General features: G+C 42.9%; 1 protein-coding gene across 3 annotated transcripts in view; it reads right to left on the bottom strand.

The window, feature by feature from the left end:
• Positions 1 to 5,207: 5,207 nt before the first annotated feature.
• Morc3 (MORC family CW-type zinc finger 3) overlaps positions 5,208 to 23,014 on the bottom strand; it is a 43,648-nt gene continuing 25,841 nt past the window's right edge. For 2 of the 3 annotated variants that reach the window (XM_087898988.1, XM_087898997.1), the window contains 8 exons: positions 19,428 to 19,532; positions 17,093 to 17,215; positions 16,892 to 16,966; positions 15,415 to 15,460; positions 13,353 to 13,510; positions 10,099 to 10,978; positions 7,626 to 7,783; positions 5,208 to 6,491 (listed from right to left, as the gene is read on the bottom strand). In XM_087898988.1, the coding sequence (XP_087755114.1) occupies positions 6,338 to 6,491; positions 7,626 to 7,783; positions 10,099 to 10,978; positions 13,353 to 13,510; positions 15,415 to 15,460; positions 16,892 to 16,966; positions 17,093 to 17,215; positions 19,428 to 19,532 (1,699 nt within the window). In that variant the 3' untranslated portion in view covers positions 5,208 to 6,337. The remainder of the gene's footprint in view (positions 6,492 to 7,625; positions 7,784 to 10,098; positions 10,979 to 13,352; positions 13,511 to 15,414; positions 15,461 to 16,891; positions 16,967 to 17,092; positions 17,216 to 19,427; positions 19,533 to 23,014) is intronic. The other variant, XM_087898993.1, reaches the window with a different exon arrangement.

Below are 23,014 nucleotides of genomic sequence, written 5' to 3' on the forward strand. Positions count from 1 at the left end.
TGGTGGCAACCATGACAAAAAGAGGTGCCCATGTCTTAGTTACTCTTATGTTGCTGGGAAGAGACGCCATGACTGAGGCAACTTAGGAAAAAGAGTTCTTTACAGTTCCAGAGGGTGAGTCCCTGATCGTGATGGCCGGCAGTATGGCAACAGACAGACAGGCATGGTGCTGTGGCCGAGCCTGAGAGCTACAACTGACTGATCCACAAGCATGGGGTTGAGAGCTAATTGGGAATAGTGTGGATTCTTGAATGTTGTTTAGCTAAACTGACCACACACAGCTGCCTTCTGGATATTTATGTTTGTACCCAGACTAATGCTACTCTCGGCCTTAAGGGAAGACTCTTTCCAATGATTGGGAGGTGAAGGCAGATTCACGCCCCACCTACCCCTCATTGTTATACCACTTGCTCCTGTCAGGAAAAGACGAAATCATTGCCTTCGGTTGCATGTCTTCTGGTGGCAATGTCCACCCTAATCCAATGGTCACACAGATGGTCCTGGTCAACCTAACTTCATCACAAAGCAAAACCAAAAATGTAATACCAGGGAAAGAAGTGGTAGGGGTGAGTTGATAAGGATGCTGGAAAAGATGGAATGAAATCGGAATACATTATACACATGTGCACAACTGTCAACAAAATTAGTTTCCAACTCTCTGGCAAGGCCAAGATAAGTTCTACTTGTCACCAGTCAAGAGTTTTAAGTCTCCGTGAAGAACTCTTCTGGAGTGACAAAACACAAGCCCCTCGACGGCACAAGTTTTCACTCTCCTTTGTGTCTGTGTACATGTGTGTATTTATGTGGCGCTTAGAGGACAACTTCAGGTTCTTGAAGTACTGACCACCCTTTTATTATCTATTTATGTGCACTGGTGCTGTGTTTTTGTTGTAGTATTTTCAGTCACGTCTCCATTCTCTTTACCAACTTTTCTAATCCCCATATCCCTGTCCTAGTAAGTGGTATACTTGTCAAAGCTGGTCTCCAACAAGCCTGCATGTGTATCTCAGTGAGGGTATTGGAACCCCCTGGAACTGGAGTTACAGACAGGGGTGAGCTGCCGTGTGGGTGCTGGGAACTGAACCCAGGGCCTCTGGAAGAATAGCCAGTTCTCCCAACCACTAAGCCATCTCTATAGTCCTTATTCTTCTTTAAAGACATAAGCAGGGAACTCAAGTAAGCTAGGCTGACTGGCCAGAAAGTCCAGGAAATCTGCCGGGACTTCCAAGGACTAGGTGTCACAGTATACCTGGGTCTTTTACAAGGGTCCTGAGGATTGAGCTCATGTCCTTGCGCAAACACAACTCAGCTTTCACTCCAGTCCAGGTACAGATGATTCCTGTGCAGTGGAGAGCGAACTGACGTGACAGGAAGGCAGGCTCTGAGCGTTTCACTTCTTGAGGTCCATGGGAAGGAACGCGGTAGGCACAACCTGCTGCTAAGTCCACGGACAGGGTTTCTTTGTGTACCTCTAGCTGTCCAGGGTGGCCTTGAACTCACAGAGACACACCTACTTCTGCCCCGACTGTTGTGATTAAAGGCGAGCACCACCACTGTCCAGCGTGTTAGCATGAACAGACTTTATTGGATGATGTTCTTCCAGTAGACAAATTCGAGCGTTTCAGTAATAGCCACTTTTGGTTTCTAGTACTTATGTTCATGTCACTCTGCCCATGCTTTGTATCTACCCTTACATACAAACCCTGTGCTGGTTTGAACAGGAATGGCCTCTATAGACTCCCGTGTTTGAATGTTTGATCCATAGGGAGTAGCACTATTAGGTGTGGCCTTGTTGGAGGAAGTGTATCACTGTGGAGGGCAGCTTTGAAGTCTTAATTGCTCAAGCTATGCCTAGGGTGGCACAGTCTCTTATTACCTGTAGATCAAGGTGTAGAACTCTCAGTCATCTCTCCAGCACCATGTCTGCCTGCATGATGACAATGGACTAAACCTCTGAAACTGTAAGCCAGCCCAATAAAATGTTTTCTTCATAAGAGCTACCACGAGTGGGGCAATGGTAGTACAGGCCTTTAATCCCAGCACTCGGGAGGCAGAGGCAGACAAATCTCTGTTTGAGGTCAGCCTGGTCTATAAAGCGAGTTCCAGAACAGGCTCCAAAGCTACACAGAGAAAACTGTCTAGAAGGGCTGGAGAGATGGCTCAGTGGTTAGGAGCACTGCCTGCTCTTCCAAAGGTCCTGAGTTCAATTCCCAGCAACCACATGGTGGCTCACAACCATCTGTAATGAGATCTGGTGCCCTCTTCTGGCCCGCAGGCATGCATGCAGATACTGTGTACTTAATAAATAAGTAAATAAATCTTTAAAAAAAACTGTCTAGAAAAACAACAACAAAAGAGTTGCATGGTCATGCTGTCTCTTCACAGCAATAGAAGCCCTAACTAAGATAACCCACTACTATACTAACCCATCACTTACAATTTCTCTACTTTGAAGTCTTCCTTAGTTATCAACAGGTTACAAAAGATCCTGGGTTACCGTTTAGTGGTGGCTGCACTGGCAGCCGATTTGACTGGACAGTAGTTCCTCACTCAACTTCAGGAGCCCTAAAGTTAACATTGTAACCAATAACCTTAATTCTGAGACACAATGGATATGGTTACACTTTCCTTTCCACTAGGCTGACATTCATGATTTTGGGGAACTGTGGTCCAGTGTCCAAAAGACAATTTCAAGGATATAAGAATCCACCGAGACTCTCTTAAGTGAATTATCTATGAAATAAAACAACTAGTGTTTTCTGACATACTTGTCTGAATATTATTAGGATAGTGTTTATGGATATATCAGCTCAAGCTTTTACATTCATTATAGCAGCAAAACAACCCAACAGGAAAGAGTAGGCAAAGAAAACAGTCAACACTTTCAACCTAAGACAAAGAGCAACTGCCATTTTTTTTCTACATATCAAATTAGTAAAAATCACTATGACATAGAGATTTTGGAGAGAGGAATAATTCACATACTGCAAAAGAATATAAATCCCTTCAACATTTCTTTGAAAAACACACAGTAAAATGCACACTTTCCAACCTTATCAACATTTCCTGCGAAGAATTTACACTCCAGATATATCTGAAAAGTACTTTGGTATTTATTCATTTGCATGGTATTTTTTGACATATTAAAAGATAAACAGATGTATGGCCCTGTTTCTAACCCCTACACAGGAAAAGAAAACCACAAATGAAGACAGAGCACACTCCTATCAAAGAATGCAGCCAAGACCTCTTGTTGCCAGTGGTGCAATTCGGTCTGCCTTGAGCCTCCCAAGGGGATAGATACTGAAGCGTTCATGTCTTGCTGAGAGCACCACTGTGTAAGCTGAGACATGAGGCATAGGGATGTGCCAATGTTTGCAGCTATTTCTGGAAGGTCATACAAACTCATGGCAGTTGCCTTCAGAGGATGGGAAGTAGTCCTTTTCTCAACATCGCCATTCCAGCACACTTCCCACTGGGGTCTGACTCCCTTTGCTTGCTTGTTGATTATTCAGTTCACGAATTGCTTGAGTACAGTGTTTGTGAATACCCACCAACAAGCTTCAGAACATAGGCTTATCACCAGCAGTGGCTGGAATTAACTAGACAAGTGTTTTTTAAAAGCTGCTTTTATTGCTGGCCTGGTAGCACACACCTGTAAGTCCAGCACTTGGGAGGCAGAGGCAGATAGGCAGCTGCCTGATGTGTGATTCCCCTCTGTATGCTGTGAATACCACTGGTTAATAAAGAAACTGTCTTAGGCCTGTGATACGGGAGAGGAGAGCTGGGGTGGGGGGAACGACTAAACTGAATGCTGGAAGAAAGGAGGTAGGGTCAGGGAGAAGCCATGGAGCCACTGCCTGAGACAGATATGCTGGAACCTTGCCAGTAGGCCATGAACCTCATGGTAAAACATAAAATAATGGAAATGGATTAAATTAATATGTAAAAACTAGCCAATAAGTTAGAGCTAATAGGCCAAGCAGCGATTTTATCAATACAGTTTCTGTATGGTTATTTCGGGAGGTGTCTCAGTGCAGGTCACTTTTAATGTGTCCAACAAAGCCACTAACAGGTATTAATGCGGGCAGCACGTAACTGCTTCCTTAACACTGCTCTTTTTGTTACCTGACTGCGTGGTTCTTGTGTGTGAATATCATGGATGACAACCTCGTGCGACGACATTAGGAGACTGAACAGGCCTGGACCATTCAAGAGCAGAAATGTAAAAATCAAAACATGGGAGGTCATGGGTGCTGTCGGAGGAACCAGGCACAGAAGGACACAGGGACGTGCCACAGCACTCCTACATCCACTCATGTGTGGCCTCTGCTGACTGAAGCGGCTGGTGTGAGACCCCACATTGCTCTGGCTAGCTTCCTCAGTTTCTGTGCTGTTAGACTGCGCATCAGAGCAGAAAGACCGCTAATCCCACGCTCCTCTGATCTCACGCGATTCGGCCTCTTTTGTTAAAGGGTGAAGATAAGAAAACACTGCAAAGAACCAGCTTTACAAGCAACTCATTTAGGAATTCTATGATTTCTCATTAAATCACATCATGGCCATATCAAACACATTTTCAAGGGCGTCTCCCAAGAGCCCTTGTACACATCTCAGACATTCACAGAGCTGCCATGACTTACAACAGTGCTGTCGTTCAGGCAGGATGAATGATTTGCACAACAGCGTTCACGTGAGGCTGTAAAGGTTGGCTCAGTGGTAGTGCACAGGGCCCAGACTCATCCCTTTGCAAATACCAAGTCTTTCTTCTTCTTTTTTAAAAAAATATTTATTTATAATGTATATAATATTCTGTCTGTGTGGATGCGTGCAGGCCAGAAGAGGGCACCAGACCCCATTACAGATGTTTGTGAGCCACCATGTGGTTGCTGGGAATTGAAGTCAGGACCTTTGGAAGAGCAGGCAAGGGTCTTAACCTCTGAGCCCCCAAGTCTTTCTTCTTAATCACAAAACTTCACCCTCAAGAGCAATGAGCCTGGTGTTACTGAAAGGAAAGTCTTACAAGAGCACAGCTTAGAATTAGTAAACTAGGTCAACTGAGGGCTCAGTGGGCATGTGCTTAAATATCTGAAGTTAACACAGTTTCTTCAAAAGCGTTTGAGAGGATCTGTCATCAAATACACTTAGTACAACTGAAGAGAAAATCAGCTTGACACCAAAAATAACTATCACCTTTACTAAGCAAATAAAAACAAAAACTTCATTTATTTGCAATTTCCAGAAGGTAATATACATAAAAACTCAATGCTGTATACAACAGACGTATATAACTAATCACATACACAAAATGAATATGTACTAAATTTTCAGAAACAAAACTTAAAATAAATAGCAATAATAAAACTTTGGAAAAAAATAACACATTTTAGTTGTGGAAAATATGATTCTTAATTATATACAGTTACATATGTAATAAAAGGCCATCTCCTCTTTTCAGATTGCACAAAACTTGAGACCATTAAAAGCATATTTTACGGCATGTGACACTATAATCCCAGGCTCGTTTGTGATTAACTCCAGGATAAAAACACTTACATTCATAATAGAGTAAAAGATATGCAGTGCTGTTTGAGAAAGACCGCCTTCTCAGCTCACATTGACCTGCAGTAATCCTACACAGGCTATACAGGAAATTTCACAAAAAGAAATCTCAAATAATTATTGCACCCACTTTATGCTGAATCAACAGCCAAAAATGGGCTTAAGTAAACATGGTTGTCACTGGATATTTTTAACACTTTAAAGATCTTTCCTTTGTCCTGGAAAATACTTTTTACTTAATGACTAGCAATCTCAGCTCAAGAAAAAGCCAGGCAAAATGAAGCTAGCTTTGGCTTTCCTCTCCCCACGAGCGAGTTATTCAGAGACAGGAGTTTCCCGAGAAAGCACTACTTCAGTTCCCACAGACGCAGACCTCATCAGGAGGCCACCACAGTATGCTCATTTAAAGAACCGACAGTAACAACGTATCCATTTACATTATGGCACAGCCCTCAATTTTGAGAAAAATACATTTTAGGGAGCCAGAAAAATTGCACAAACCGTAGGAACAACCTGAAAACCTTGTGGTGAAAAACACCAGTCTCTAGGGCAATAAAAAAATATGTGTGGGCTCAATACAAATATTTATATTCCGAACAGAAGCTAAGGTAGCCATTAAGCTGCTCGATACCAGCCAGTCACAGGTTATTTCAAAAGTGTCCACAGAACCTGTGACACGAGAATGCATAGAATACAGTGGAGATGTGGCTCTTCAGTCTGCGGCCGTGAAGCTGCACCAGACTGAGCAGAAGCCCCACCCACGTCTGCACCTTAATTAAGTACTGCTGATCTCGCTCATCTGCTCCACCACCTGCCCTAGAATCTCATCCACGACATCAACATCGTAATTGACTTGCTGAAGATCCAGATCAGGCACAATCATAGCTAGCAGCTGTCCTACGTTGACTCGAAGAGAACGAAGTTTGAGGCTGCAAATACAAATAGTAATGGATTAGGTGAGTATCACAATATAAATGACTTCTCTTAATGGGCTTAAAAATTAAGTGAAAATAAAAAATCTCTGTGGAATGATACAGAATAAAAAGAAAAGTGCAACTTCCCTCAAAAACTGAACTTAATTAACCAGTTGATTCATCAAATGCTAGGCTAAACCCAGGTAGAATGCTTCATAAAACTAATGGCTCTTGAGACAACCTAGACTAGAAAAACACACAAATTAGATATTATTTCCAATTTGTTGTCACCTAGGAAGGCAGAAATATGCTAGTGAGAACACTAAGAACAAAAACATGGAACTTTGAATTCCACCTCCCCTTTGAGGAAAATAAACTGAATTTTTCTTTATGTTAGGAAAAAAATTCTGTGGCTAAATAAATATCCAAAACTGTGGTTTGAATGTTAAGCAGGCTTTGTTAAACTGTGAGAGTTCTCTAAATGTGTCCTAGCAGACTTAACTGTTAGACTGACGCAGCCCAGGTCAGAGAGACGCTTCAACAGTTCAGGCCAGTCTGTACCAGTGTCTAAAGGACACAAGAGTCAGAATGGAAGCCAGCATCAGCCTTCTGTCTTACTTCCTGCCTCAAGCTCTGACTCCCATATATGAAAGATTACGACCTGGAAGCATAAACCAAACAAACCCTTTTACTCCCTTTTGCCTTCAGTCACAGAGAACGATAGGGTAATAATTTATTGTTTGGACTTGTAGCTCTTACAGAGGACCTGTGTTCACTTCCCAGCACCTATGTAGTAGACAGTGGAAATGCTGTATCAAAAAGAACAAAACTCATCACTTCTACAAGATAAACAAAAGCCCAAACAAATATCCACTGATTACTCAGTGAAGAGGATATGCTAAAGTCATGTCCTGGGCCACTTTTAGTAGAGTCCTATGTCATGGTAAAATTCACCCCATTCTCAAAGATTCAGCCCAGTTTTCATTTTTTACCCAAAAACCCAAACCATTTTCTACAATGTTCCTTTCTCAACCTTCCGTATGAGAAGCTCTGCTGGGACCACAATGCCTGTCAGTGACTTCTGCAAACAGTGTCTACTGCGCGTGTGCAGACAGAGGTAAGGAGTGTTGGTGCTGACAGCTCCAGTACCTTTCCCCATCCACACAACTGCTGGATTCCTCGGCATTGCTTGAGGTTGAAACATCTGCTCCTGCCTGCTGACTTGTAGACTTCAACAGTTCAATCTCAGTTTTGAGTTCTTCACACTGAGAACGGACATGGGATTTCTCTATTTCCAATAAATGAACCTGATGAAAAATAAATTTTCATAAGCATAAAATTTTAAAAATTCAGTCCAAGTACAAGTTTAAGATAAGAAATGTATGGGCTGGAGAGATGGCTCAGTGGTTAAGAGCATTGCCTGCTCTTCCAAAGGTCCTGAGTTCACTTCCCAGCAACCACATGGTGGCTCACAACCATCTGTCTGGTGCCTTCTTCTGGCCTGCAGGCATACATGCAGAAAGAATATTGTATACATAATAAATAAATAAATAAATATATAAAAAAAAAGAAATGTAAAAAACCAGTGATGAAATTACCAGCTGCTGAAACAGATTAAGTACACATACACCCCAGTCATGTTTGGCTTTCTTTTCTTAAAGGCTGGGGATACAGGGCCTTGGTTTTATGAGAAATCTACCACTGAGCTACAGCCCAGCACTCAGTAACCTTCCATCAGACAAGTCTCATTTACTGAGATTCACTTCTCTATCATGTTATGGTGAAGAAAGTGTTAATTACACACTATAAGTGGACCCAAGACAAGGGAAACATCAAGATGTTAATGCTGTCGTTTGAAAAGGCTCTCATTTCATCCACTTAATATAATTAAAGCTACAATAAAAGCTTGCATTAACTTGCTTATGTTCTGGCTGGGTGGTGGTGGCGCACGTCTTTAATCCCAGCACTTGGGAGGCAGAGGCAGGTGAATCCCTGTGAGTTTGAGGCCAGTCTGGTCTACATGAGGTAGTTCCAGGACAGCCAAGACTGTTACACAGGTAAACCCTGTCTCTAAAAAAAAAAACCCACTTGCTTATGTTTTATCATTTAACACAAGATCAGAGAGAGAGCATCTAGGGCTGGAAAGATGGCTCACTGGTTAAGAGCACTGGCTGCTCTTCCCAGAGGATCCCACAACTATCTGCAGTCTACGTCCAAGTGAGCCTACACACTTCACGAGCACCAGGCGCTCACAAGGTACAGACACATATGCAGGGAAACACCTATACAACATAAAATATAAAATAAAACAAAAACCCTAACTTTACACTGGATGTAGTGGCGTACAACTTTAATAGCAGCATTTAGAAGGCAGAGACAAGTGGATCTCTAAGTTTGAGGCCAGCCTGGTCTAAGTTCCACGACAGTCAGGGCTACATAAGACCCTATCTTAAAGATAAAATTCTCTAGAAATTTGAAGCAGGGCATATAAACAGACTACCATTCATATCCCAATAGCTAATTTTTTTTTTATTTCCTCAGAAGAAAATCCCTTCAAGTAACTGCATTTTCCAGGCACCAATAAGCCTGGGAGAACACAAACTCTGCTTTCCTGGAGTCTGGAAGACACAGGCGCCACCCGCTGACTCCGAGCTGTCTCAGATCACAACTGCACAGTAAGAAGTACACCAACAACATACAAGGTGCCTGTGTTTGAACTGAAGAGTCGTCATTTTATTTGGACTTTATCATGTTGCTTGCACACAGAAGTTCCCACCATAAACTGAGGGTACTACTGCTACCTCACATGGCTGTTAAAGGTGTACTGGTTTTACATGCCACCCGCTCACCTAGCCATTGCACGTTGTTTTCTAGTGCTCTCAACCCTTTTATACTGGCGGTGTGTGTGTGTGTGTGTGTGCGTGTGTGTGTGTTCAGTCAAGGAGCACAGGCTAGCCTCAAACTTACCATGCAGCAAGGAAGACCTGGAACTCCTGATATTTAACTCCATGTCCCAAGTGCTGGGACTACAGGTATTTACCACCACACCTGATTTAGTGTGTAGCACGCATTTATCTATACATTTATTTGATTATTGGTGTGTGTGTGTACGTGCACGCCCACACAGGCGGAGGCGTCTTCCTTGATTACTGACTCCCTGCTTTCATTTACTGAGGCAGCATCTCTTGATGACATTAGAGCTTGCAATCCCTGGACAAGCTGCCATACCCACCTTTTTAGGTAGGTGGTGGGGATCTGAACTTCAGTTCCATGCTTATAAGGCAAGGGTTTTATTCAGCATCTAGTCGGTTCCTATTTTAGAAATTTCATCATCCCCCCACCCCAAGTCAGGGTCTCTCTACCTAACAGTCCTGATTGTCCCGGAACTCATTCTGGGGGCCAGGCTGACCTTAAACTCAGAGATCCACCTGCCTCTGAGTCCCCAGTGCTGGAATTAAAGGTGTGTCACCACCGCCTGGCAATTTTAGACATTTTTAAGAATCAAAATGCTTCTACATATCCCTCTGCTCTGCCAGGAGTCCCATCCCTCAGTTCAAAACCAAAGGAGTAAGAGGTATTCAATAAACACAATTATTATGTGAGTGTGTGCCAACCAGCTTACCTCACTTTTATACTGGTCCCGCTCCACAATGCACTTGTCCAGCTGTCTAAACACGTCATCAAGCTGCACAGCCATCTCGTCCATCTCGCTTTTACTCTCACTAGTGGAACACTGGCTGCATTCAGTCTTCACTTGCTGCAGAGCGCTGCACTGTTTCTTCAGCCTTTCTATCTCATCCAAGGCTTGCTGATACTGAGATCCTCCATGGTCTGGGCTTTCAGATTTACCATTAATGCTTTCAAGTAAGAACACAGCGTCGGTCTCAGTAGATTGATGGCAAGTCTCCTTCTTCATGCATTTGTCGTTCATCTCTAGTATCCTCTGCTGTAAGACTTTTATCTCATCAGTATACATGTGACACTGTCTCTTGTAATCATCTCTTTCCTGTGTGACTGAAAGCAGCTCACTTCTCAGTTCCTGCAGCTGACGGCCAGCATCATCTGCTGACCTATCTGAGGTTTCCTGAACCTCTGCTCCGGCATTTACACAGGAGGGCAGCACCACTCTGTCGTTCGCTACACCCACCTCATCTTCAACACTTTCTTCCTTTTTAACAACTAAGCCCGGGACTTCAGTCTGAGTGGAGGCAGTAGTGCCCTGCTCACACCTGGAGGTGGAGGTGCTTGTTGAACTGGCCTGGGCACAAGTTTCAGGACTGCCAACAAGTTCAATCTGAACACCACTTTGTTCAGCGTGGCTCTGTTCTGATTTGACTTCAATATCGTGATCTACTGAAGGTTTGGGGGTGCTATTTTCTTCTAAAATGATGACATCTTCATCATCATCATTTCTATAAGGTGAATTTTCAAATGGAGGATTATTTAATCTCCGTGTCTTCACATTTAGAATTGAGGAACGAGGACCGAGTCTCCGTTTCAGGCTGGAAGAAATTGTATATAGAAAATGTGAGTTTGTAAGGCGTGGGCATGACAGAAGACAGCTCTTCCTGCTGATAGAAGCAGTTTAGTGAAGGAAGGACTCATCTGGCTCAGTTTGAGGGTATAGTCCATCACGGCAAGATAAGCATGGCATCAGGAGGTCCCATGGTGATGGAAATGTGCGGCTGGGACCCTGACATCTTGGCAGAACAGGCAGAAATAGGACCAGCTACATACCCTCAGATCCATCCCAGGGAGGTATGACTTCTTCATTCTTAGTCTTCTGAGACCTTGAGGTCAGTGTGCTAACAAAGGCATTGTAACAACTCTAATTATCTAATTATCTTGAAATCCTAATACTTAGGTTGACTTCTTCAGTATCACACCATTCAGTTCTAACATTGCTTTCTCCTTTTCCTACTAGGAAATAATGAATAACTGACTATTAAGATCTCTCTCTTGGGCTTTCTTTTTTTTTTTTGGTTTTTTGGGACAGGGTTTCTGTGTGTAACAGTCCTAGCTGTCCTGGAACTCGCTCTGTAGATCAGGCTGGCCTCTGCCTCCTCAGTGCAGGGATTAAATGTGTGGCACACCATAGCCAGCTAACTACTGAGATCTCTTTACAGTGTCTTCACATGTGGTTTCCAAGCACCCAAACAGAATACAAGCCCCAAACAGAATGCTAACCGCTTACGGCCCTTCTTGGAACTGTGAGAGAATGACATTTGACCATCCTTTTTCTCAATGATCAAAGGCAAAGAGTATTCTCTATTATTTCATTTTGCAAGTTAGTCTGATCCAAGATTTTCCCTGAAACATCGAGAAGGAATGAAATTCCTTGTGTAAAATCAGTAATGAGTATGGCAGAGCCAGTAATAGCCTGGGGCCCTGGCCCTAGGGGGCTGTGGATCCTGGGAACCCACTCTTCCCACTGAACAGGGCTATGGCCATCAGTCCAGGCTGTTGTGTGCTCAATCTGTGTGTGTTCCCCTTGTATAATACTGTTCGACGAGCTTCCTGCTAACTTTCTCCCACTGTATGATAGTTTCTGCTGTCCTGCTCTCCCTTCCAGGAAAACCTGTACATAAGATATGTACTGACCTATGTGCTTGCTTGACATAAGGCATAGCTTGTGCAAGATCTTCTGACCCTAGTTTTCCTTAGCATCTGCTTTCCACCTCCCACTTAGGACCCTATCACTGAAGGATAGAGAGCCTGCTGGCCCAAGTCAATTTCATATAAAATGATTCTCCCAAATTAGTCTTCAGGCTGCGGAGATAGTGTAGGAAGTAAGAGTACTTGCTATTTAAGGAGGCAGGTGGATCTCTGTGAGTTCCAGGCCAGCCTGCTACAGAGCAAGTTCCAGAACAGCCAGGATGGTTACACAAAGAAACCCTGTCTCAAAAGAAAAAAAAAGTGACTATTTTATGTTTTGTCTGAATGTTATACCCATGGAGGCCAATAGGGGACACCAGATTCCCGAGACTAGAGATACAGATAGTTGGTCTACTGTGTGGGTAACTAGTGCTCTTGCTGGCTGAACCATCTCTCTAGACCCCCTCTGGCCACTTATGTCATGATGTTTTATAACAAGGACAGAATAGATAACTAAGATGGGCACTGGTCTTTATAAAGGCAGTGACTTTTATACTACATACTATTAACAGCCCCCAGATCTTAGCACAACTGACACCATTCTAAACTTAAACCCAGCATATAGGCCCAACACCTGCCAACACAGGAACAAAAGACCTCATCCATCAAAGACCAGGTCCACAGTTGTAGGGTCCAGGAAAGTCCCCAAATGCACAAATGTCGTATTTTGGCTTCTGTAGTTCTGCTTCTTGCTAACTGAACAGGGTGTGATTTCTCTGCCTTGTGCACAGCAGGGAGGTGCTCCCAGCACTAAACTACAGCCCTGGGTCTCCCATGCTTCTTGCTTTGAGATGGGTGGTATAAAGGCCCAGAACTCTCACCCTGTAACTCCAAGAAGACCTTGAACTAAATTTGGTTATCCTAGGAGCTGGAATTATATAGGCTTCTGCCACCAATCCTGCAAGAGGTAGAGATCTGATCAAACCACATAGTACATTATACACACCCACCCATGTGCATGTAAAATCTTGTTTTCTCTCCGCAAACAATAGTCTCAAGGCTAGCCTCAAACGTTCCACAAGTGAGCCCGTTTGAACTCGTGATCCTCCACTTCCTGAGTGCTGAGATCACCAGTATGTGCTATTTTAACTCCTATTTAATGATTTCTAGCTAACTTAAATATGTTGTTGAAGAAGTAGGGAGAATCCTTAAACTTTTCACGTTGATGTGAATCGTAATCTCTTAGAATTGCATTAGTGCTACAGAAGAGTCACCACTAACCTGTTTTCAGGCTCAGACTGAGGTGAAACAAGATTACTTATAAGCCTTGTTGCAAAGGAGCTCCCGACTTCTGAAAGATGTGGTCTCGAAACACTTTCCTTCACAGGAGAAAAGCTCTGACTTGGAACATTTGTTGAAAACAATAACTCAGGATTAATCTGTTGGAGTGAAAAAGAAGGATCTTAAAGGAATTATTTTAATGTAAAAGTTACCAAACACAAGATACATACAATCAGTTTTGCTTTTACCCCAGAAGATACTGAGATATATCCTAAGCATGTGGATTGTTTTCTTTTTCTTTTTTTTAAGATTTATTTATTATGTATACAGTGCTCTGCCTGCATGTATGCCTTTGTGCCATAAGAGGGTCCCAGATCTCATTACAGATGGTTGTGAGCCACCATGCTTTGGCTGAGAATTGAACTCAGGACCTCTGAAAGAACAAGCAGTGTTCCTAACTGCCAAGCCATCTCTTCAGACCCATATGTGTTTCTTTTGCTACTAGGAATGGGTGGATGAACCAGTGAACTGATCCAGCCCGATATAAGGGTAGCATGGTTTCACATCGTATTGTTTGTATATATGCCCGTGTTTGGTTATGTGCGCACCAAAGTGCGGACTCAAGTTTGTGAGGGCAGAGGCCAAGGCTGGCTGTCTTCCTCCCTCATTCTCCACTTCACGTTTTGATATAGGGTTTCACTGAACCTGAAGCTTGCCCGTCTGGCTGGAAAGGTTGGGATCCATCTGTCTCAGCCTTCCAAGCACTGGGATTACAAACAATCAGTACAAGCACCTAGGTGCTAGACACCCGAGTCTCAGTTCCTTATGCTTGCACAGATTACACCTGGCCAACTGAGCCATCTCCAGATCCACTGTGACAATGTTAAAAGGGATGAAGAAAGCAAACATACATGACTGTAAGTGGCCCACAAAGGCAAAAGAGATCACTATGCTTTGAACCTAATATACAGATGACTTCAAAGATAAAAAAATACTCTTGAGAAATTGGAATGAAAGTAAAACAGTACTTTCAAACCAAAAGTAGTTCCATTATCCATTCTCCCACAGTCCCGTTCTCCCCATAACACTACACTAGAAAGCCCTGCAATGCAATTACAATTAAATATACACCCCCAAAGCAGAACAAAATTTCCTGCCCAAGAAATATTTACATTCAGCTAAAACATCCTGCCCATCCTACCCACAGTTTATCAAGTTGCCTGGCCTCCACCTCGCGTGACTCCATATCAGCCTCCCCCTGGACATACAGCTCTAATAACAAGATTCTTTTAAATCCACTCCTGGCTGCCCCTATACAAATGGGTGAAGCCATCCACTGGAGCAAAGGTAACCTACTAGAAGCCATACCCTTAAAGAAAACTGATCCCATGGGACTAGAGAGATGGCTCGGAGGTTTAAGAGCACTGGCTACTCTTGCAGGTTCCATTCCCAGTCCTCACATGGCAGCTCATAACTGTCTGTAACTCTAGTTCCAGGGGATCTGACACCCTCGTGTGGACACACATGCAGGAAAACACCAATGTACATAAAAAGAAAAGAAAAAAAAAAGCTGACTCTCCCCAGCACCATTGACCATGATACGGCCCCTCCCCTTCAGGTGGGATGCTGTAGTCTAGTCTGACCTTGTGCAGACAGTCACAGCTCTGAATGCACTCCTCTCCTCCTGCCCTCTGGGGCTCACAGTCTCCCCACCACCCCTTCCTTGACATTTTCTGAACCCTTGGATATTCACATCCCATTTATGGTTGTGCACTTCACAGACATTAGTCTCTTCATTTCAGCAATTCTGAGTTTCTGACAAGATTTGTAAAAGGTGGCCTTACTTGGATAACACCCCACTAAATATTAATTGCACAGTCTAAAGAAGCTGTTGGGCTAGGAAGACTTGGGGAAAAGAGCAAGAATGGGTACAAAAAAAAGAGTAAATTCAACAGGCTCCTTTCAATTGGTTATAAAAGTTCAAAACTTTATAGAATTCTGCATCAGTTAAACCATGTGCTTCTAAAAATTAAGACAGATATAAAATGGAAGGATTCATTACCGGAGAGATCATTTCCAGTTGTCTGATCTTGTATTTCTCCTTGCTGCTTTAAAACAAAGATGAGAAATTAACATCTTGATATCTATCTTATTATTATTTCACAACCCCAATTTCAAATGATGTATCTATTTCACTACCAAGTTGTTCAAATATCTACAATTAACTTACTTTCAATTTTGTTATGATCAGTGGTAAACATTTAACTATGGAGTACCCATCCCCCCGCATTCTCTCCTTTAAGTTAAAAAAAAAAAATCTTAGTAACAACTGTCTGCCTAAACCACAGATCAAAACCAAGAATATCAAAGACTTTGAAGTGGTTTCATTAATTCCAAAACCACGCTAAAATTAAATAAATACTAGTATACCCTAGAGCGCAGGGATGTGGTGACTCAGTCAGCAAGGTGCCTGAGAAACCAAGTTTGAATCCCCTAGAATCCACATAAAAGCTGGGCGCAACAACACATCTAACTCCAGGGCTGCGAACATGGGGCCTGAAGGATCCCTGGCACTCAATGGCTGGTCAGTCAAGCTCAATAATGAGTTCCAGCCTCAAAAGGAAGATGGGAGAGCCTGGTGCAGTGGTGCACACCTTCAATCCCAGTACTTGGGTGGTGGCAGGAGGATTTCTGTGAGTTTGAGTACAGCCTGATCTATCTATAAAGTTCTAGGAAAGACAGGGCTACTCAGTAGCACCCTTCTCAAAACAAAAAAAAAAGAGCAAATGAGGAAGATAGATGACACTGACCTGTGGTCTCCATGACCACATACAAACACGCAGGCAACATACACAAAAGATTCATAAAAGGTTCTTAGCCTTCTGTGTCCAGTTTGTCACTGTAACCCTACTGTTCCCTACCCCACCTCCATTTCCTGTTTATCCCTAGTCACACTACTTAAGCTGTACAAATGACTACGCACATACATACACCCTTACCACTCTGAAAAGACTGATTTCAGAAATGACCTCCTTCACAAAACTTACTAGTGCACATTGTATCTGCCCCCCCAAGTCAGAAGCAACTCTCCTTTGAGCTCCTAACACAGGACAGTGCCTTTTACAGATAGACTTCACCTATTATATATAGATGCTGTGTGTGCATGTGTGCCTGTGCTCCACATGTATGCATTACCCAAGAAAGCTGGAAGAAGATGTTGGGTACCCTAAGACTGGAGTTCCAGGTGGCTATGAGCTCTCACATGGGTCTAAGAGTCAAATCTGGATCCTCTAGAAGAGCTTTTTAACCTCTGAGCCATCTCTCTGGACCCAGGTCATCAACTTCTCCTTGTTACTGTAGCCACCTTTTCTGTCAAGATGTAGGCTCATCTAATACAGCAATGAATGCAGGTCAGTATACACGCCCCCAGAGCACACGCTGCCCCAGAAGCAGCACTGCTGTGCTCACTACACCCTCCCATCACACCTGTGAGGGACATGACTGGGGCTCATTTCTCACCACACTCAGATAGCACTCACGTCTTTTTGTAAGTTTTTTCATAAGTGGGATGTACCAAATCCTCATCTTCAGGTTCTTCTGGAACTTCACAATTTCTAGATTAAGAAAAAAAAAAAAGGAAAAACAAAGATCACACGAGAATAACACATTAGCAGTCCTGCCCAAACACCTCCAACAGTGCTTTCTGCCTTTCCAGGAAGGGCATGACCAACATATGGTACCTGAACTGTGGGTCAGGGTTATTGTAGCAATACCATTTCTCTGGAAGCTGATCTATTCCGTCTGGTAATTTTCGCCATTTTAGACAGGCATCACACTGAACCCATGTCTGATCAGGGCGCTTCCTTTAACAAAACAAGAACAAAATATTAAAATGGAATTATGGACTCAAGTATTTCATTTAAGTTCCTAGCCACCCAGGGCTATAGTAAGGTCCTGCTTTAAAGAGGGCGGACAGGGGGTGGGGGGGGGGTGGGGGGGAGGGGGGGGGCGCGGGCAGAGAAGATGGTGGTAGGGCACACTTCTAATCCCAGCACTTGGTGGGTGGCAGAGGAAGACAGGTCTGAGTTCGAGGCCAGCCCGGTCTACAGACTAAGTTCCAGAAAAGTCAGGGTTATAGAGAAATCCTGTCTTAAAAGATGAGGTATGAAAATGCTGGGGGGAGATTGTCTTAGGAAGAGGTGCACACCACCATCTAGAGAGATAACTCATTGGATAAGAGTACTTGCTTTCTTCTAGAGGACCCAGCACATACTTGTAACTCACACCATCTATGACTCCAGTTCCAGGGCATCTAACAGTCAGGTGGAACCTGACACTGATGAGGTACATAGACATACATGCAAGCCAAACACTCATATACTTACGTAAAAGAAAAGAAAAAACTATGAAGACTCATTATACATAAGATTTTCTCTTTGTTTAAAAACAAAGACAGGGTTTCAACTCTAGACTGACTTCAAAGCATGTAGACCATGGTAGCCTCAACTCAGAGATCTACCTACCTCAGCGTCCCGCATACTGAAATTAAAGGTGCATGTCACCATGCCCAGCTGTCTTCAAGTTCTTCATCCTCTACTCTCGGCCCACTGAGTGCTGATCACACATCTGACTCACAATAACATTTGCCTGTGTTATGTTTGTGTGTGCACATGTGACTGTAGAAGCCAGAGGTCAACCTCCAGTGTCTTTCTTTAGCAACACCATCCATCCTATTTTTTTGAGGCACTTCTCTCGCTGGCCCTGTAGGCAAGGATTACAAGTGCATGGCCCCATGCCCAGCAATTTCACCTGGGTTCTAGGATCAAACTAAGATACACTTGTCAGCAAGTACCTTGCTTGAGCTATCTCTGTCCCCTCCCTCACCTCTTCAATGCAGTTTTTAAACAGTGGGTATGAGCATGGGGCAAACACCTTTCATCCTAGCACTTGGGAGGCAAAGTCAGAATGAGTTTAGAGAGTCCTTGCTGCAAGCCACAAAAGCTGAATTATAGCTCAGTAAGATGCTTGCCCAGGAGTACGCCCAAGGCTTAGAGGCAGAACAAGTACTCTGTATAAACAAGGTCCTTTTAACATAAAACCTCAAATAAACTTAAGGCTTACAAAGTTTAAGAAATGAGACTAACCCAATAACCCTTGTTTCCTAAGACTACTGTTACCTTTCCAAATCCAGACAAAGTTTTTTCTGCTTTCAAAGGCATAGGCACGGTACCTTGGTGATTGTTCCTCTCACTACATAGGGATTTTACTCACTGTTCACTTACAGAATTAGTAGTATGTGCCATGTGTGGTTATATTTTGTTTGTACTCTAGCAAATAAAGCTGGCTTGAAGATCAGAGGATGGAACTAGCTACTAGTTAACCATAGATGTTTGGAGGTCTGTATAGACATACACTGATATGGCTGGGCAGAGAGAGAAATATAAGGCAGGAGGAGACAGGAGGTCAGCCCTTTTCAGCTGAGAAGTTAGCAAGGTAAGAGCTGGCTGGCTGTGGCTTGCTCCTTTCCCTTTCAGCATTTGCCCCAATATCTGGCTCTTTTTTTTTATTATTAAGACCAATTAGAACTTATGCAATAGCTACATGTACTAATGAGCACATGCAAGGCATTACACTGTACAATTCTTTTTTTACAAAATTTATTTCATTGTTTCATTTATGTATATCGGAGTTTTGCCTGCATGTATGTCTATGCATAACATGAGTGCCTGATGCCCAGAGAGGCCAGAAGAGCGTGTAGGGTTCCCTGGGACTGAATTAGACTATCATTGAGCTACCAGGTAGGTGGTAGTGGGAGTCAAAGATGAGTCCTCTGGAACAGCTCTTACTGCTGAACAATCTTCAGTTCCAGGTTCTCCAATGCCCTCTCCTACCAGGCACACAAGTGGTGCACAAAAACATACACACAGGCAAAGCACTCATACTTAAAAACAAAGATGAAATGAATGATATCAACAGACATCAAGTCACTAATTTGGAGTGTGTGGATTTATTTTCTCATATGAACCCTAAGTTTGTGGAAAGTCACCTCCAAAGTATGCAGTGCTCAGTACTTACTGTATGTCTTCGACTGGCAAATTGAGGGGGTATTCTGCATGTTTTTTCACTTTCATTTCATTCCAGTAATCATTCAGCTTTTCTCCTAATGCTAGTATTGTAAGCCTTTAAAAAAATAAATAATAACATTAATTCAGGAAAAAAAATAAAACATCAGTTCTAGATCTGTTTTTTTTTTTAAGATTTATTTTGTATAGTATTCTGCCTGCATGTATGCCTGCACGCCAGAAGAGGGCACCAGATCTCATTGTAGATATAGTGAGCCACCATGTGGTTGCTGGGCATTAAACTCAGGACCTCTGGAAAAGCAGCCAGTGCTTTAACCTCTGAGCTATCGCTCCAGCCCTCAAGATCAATTAAGTAAACATAAAAATAATCAACAATGATTATAAAAATATTGCTAGTAGAAATGAAAAACTCCAATTGTATGACTAATAAATCACATGCAAGTACACCACCTTTTTTCTGTAAAAAACATTGTAAATTCCTAGATTTTCAAGAGTGTGGGAAAAGGACAGGGAGACCTGGAGGTACAGCTCAAGAACAGTGCACTTGTCTTGGATGGATGATGCTCACAAAGGAAGAGCAGTAGGACACTAGGACTCGGCTCAGACACATATTACAGACTTAGGGTTTCTATTGCTGCAAGAGAACACCATGACCAAAGCAAGCTGGGGAGGAAAAGGTTTATTTGGCTTACACTTCCATATCACTGGAGGAAGTCAGGACAGGAACTCACACAGGGCAGGATCTCAGAGGCAGGAGCTCATGGAGAGGCCATGGAGGGAGCTGCTTACTGACTTACTTCCTATGGCTTGTTCAGCCTGCTTTCTAATAGAAACCAGGACCACCAACCCAGGGCAATAACCATCCACCAAGGGCTGGGTCCTTCGCCATCAATCACTAATTAAGAAAATGCCTTTACAGCTGTCTCGAGGAGGCACTTCCTCAACTGAGGTTCCTTCCTCTCTGATGACTCTAGCTGGGGTCAAGTTGACACATAAAATCAGCCAGAACACATATGAAGGAATATATTGAGAGAACCAGAGGATCCTTGCATTTCAATCCCAACCAATAAATTCACAGCTTCATAGCCTTTTCTTTCTCTCCTCCCCCTCCCCACCAGTTTTCTTGAGACAGGGTGTCTTTACATAGTCCTGGTTGTCTAGAAATTCACTACTTAGACCAGGCTGACCTTGAACTCACAAAGATCTGTGCACCCTCAGGACCCAGGCTTGATTCTCAGCACCCATATGGTGGCTCATAACCATCCATAACTCTACCTCCAGGAGAGCCAAAGCCGTCTTCTGGCTTCCACAGGCATTGGACACACAGGTGGCCAGATGTAGACAAAATACCCACACACACACAAAATAAAATCAACATACAAACAAGCCAAAAAAACCAAACAACAAAAAGTTTACAAATGGGTACTGAACTTAATGAAGGGCACTTCTCTGTGGATATGAAGACACCTGGTATATTTGTTTTTTTTTTAATCAACATGATCAAGATGCTGGTTTTTCAATATTGAAACTACCCGTCCAGCTACCACTAAGACATAGAAAGTAAAGGTGTTTGCCACCAATCCTGATGGCCCCTCAAAGTGTATGGTGGTAGATAACTGATTCCTTGAACTTACTGACTTTCTTAACCACACAGATGCTTAAAATAAATAAATGTAAAACAAACTTAATCCATAATCTCTCAGAATATAGTCCCTTTGGCTTTAATAGCATTTGTTGCTATTTTAAATCAATAATAACAGGTTCCCACAACCGTCCTTTCACAATGTGCCTAGGTTTATTATTAAGGTATATACACTTTCACAATAGCTTCCAAAGACTTTGTGAGACTGATAGCACATATTCCTTAAATGTTGTAATTTAATAATTAGTTTTCTAAGTCTGTGAAAATTAGTCCTACTATCCTCTTAATATTTTTATTTGCTGGACCCATGGGGTCTTTTTTGGAGAGACCCTCATTCTTAAATTTTTATTACATTTACTTTCTGTATGTGTCTGGGTGTGTGGTTGTGTGTGATTGTGTATATATGCCATGATGCCCTTTAGAGGTCAGACAGCTTGAAGGAGTTGGTCGTCTCCAGCTACCATGTGGTTCCCAGAAATCAAACTCAGACCAGTAGGCATGATAGCAAGTGCTTTTCCCAGCCAGCTTCCCATCAGGTCCTCATTCTTTAAGCTATCTTTACACTGATATTTGATTCTGCCTTTAGTGTTATGCATGCTGTTATGCAACGACAGACTGTTGTCTGGAGTGTCCACTGTCAGTGTTATTTTTCAGCTCCAAATCCAGTCTAAGACAGTACTCTGTTCGCTCGCTCTTTCTTTCTTTCTTTCTTTCTTTCTTTCTTTCTTTCTTTCTTTCTTTCTTTCTTTCCTTCTTTCTTTCTTTCTTTCTTTCTTTCTTTCTCTCTCTCTCTCTATTTATTTGTCTTGGTCTTCCCGGTTTCTGGAACTTGAACTAGAACTTCTTCTCTGAAGGAAAGTGCTCCCAGAGAAGCCCCAGCTATACCCCACTTGGCTGAGAGCAATATAGACTACAGAGGCCCAGCTCAAGTGGAATCAGAAGGAAACTATACTACAACTTACAACTGGGCCAGAGATCATTCTTTTAATATTTTGGTCAAGAATCTGGGTGGTTTTTACCCTTGTTAGAATATGCCTGAGGCTAAACTGGAAGCTTCAGACTAATTTTGTTGGCAGGGGAGATTTCAAGACAGCTTTAAACAGGTGGGGTGGTGCACGCCTTTAATCCCAGCACTTGGGAGGCAGATCTCACAGTGAGTTCTGTTCTCAAAAATAAACAAACAAAAAACCAAAATGACAATCTAATAGATATCTGGTTGGAAGCATTACCCCAGCCCCTGACATCGTTATACCCGAAGAGTCTGGGATGTTTGGGTGAACAGTTCCATCCCAAGCCCCCTCCTCTAGGAGTTGCCTCAGTCCAGACTTCACCTCTGAGAAAGCCCACTAAACAGTGACCCCCCCACCCAGAGAGGCTCAAGACCACTCCCACAGGGTATTTAATCTGCTACCCAGAGAATAAATATTTGATATCCCAGTCTTCCTTCCCTGTCTCTTCTCTGAGGGTCTGGAAGGCCACTCAGGAGCGTGGGCATCCATTAAACCTGGGCTTTTTTAAAATTCAGTTTGATTTGGTATTATTTATATTATTACATTGGCAGAAGTTTATTGGGCCGTAATGGGTATAAGGATGTCAGGGACTAGGGTGACACTTCCAACCAAACAATACTGACACGGTTATTAGTGACCATTTTGGTTTTCTCGATCTCTCTGGCTGTCTTAGAAATCACTATGTAGCCCAGGCTGGCCGGAACTCACAGAAATCTGCCTACTTCTGTCTACCCAGTGCTGGGACTGAAGATGTGTGCTACCATGCCCAGTTTAGCCACTATTCTTACGCAGATATGACCCAGCTATACTTTCAACTTGTAAAAAAAAAAGAAAGGTCTAAGAATTTTAGGAATTATCTACTCCTAAAAAGAAACAACAAAGGAAAATGTATGCAAATGAATTTCAAGGAGGGATCAGGCTCCATCC

The sequence above is a fragment of the Myodes glareolus genome, chromosome 2, assembly GCF_982192425.1.
Source record: "Myodes glareolus chromosome 2, mMyoGla1.1, whole genome shotgun sequence".
NCBI lineage: Eukaryota > Metazoa > Chordata > Mammalia > Rodentia > Cricetidae > Myodes > Myodes glareolus.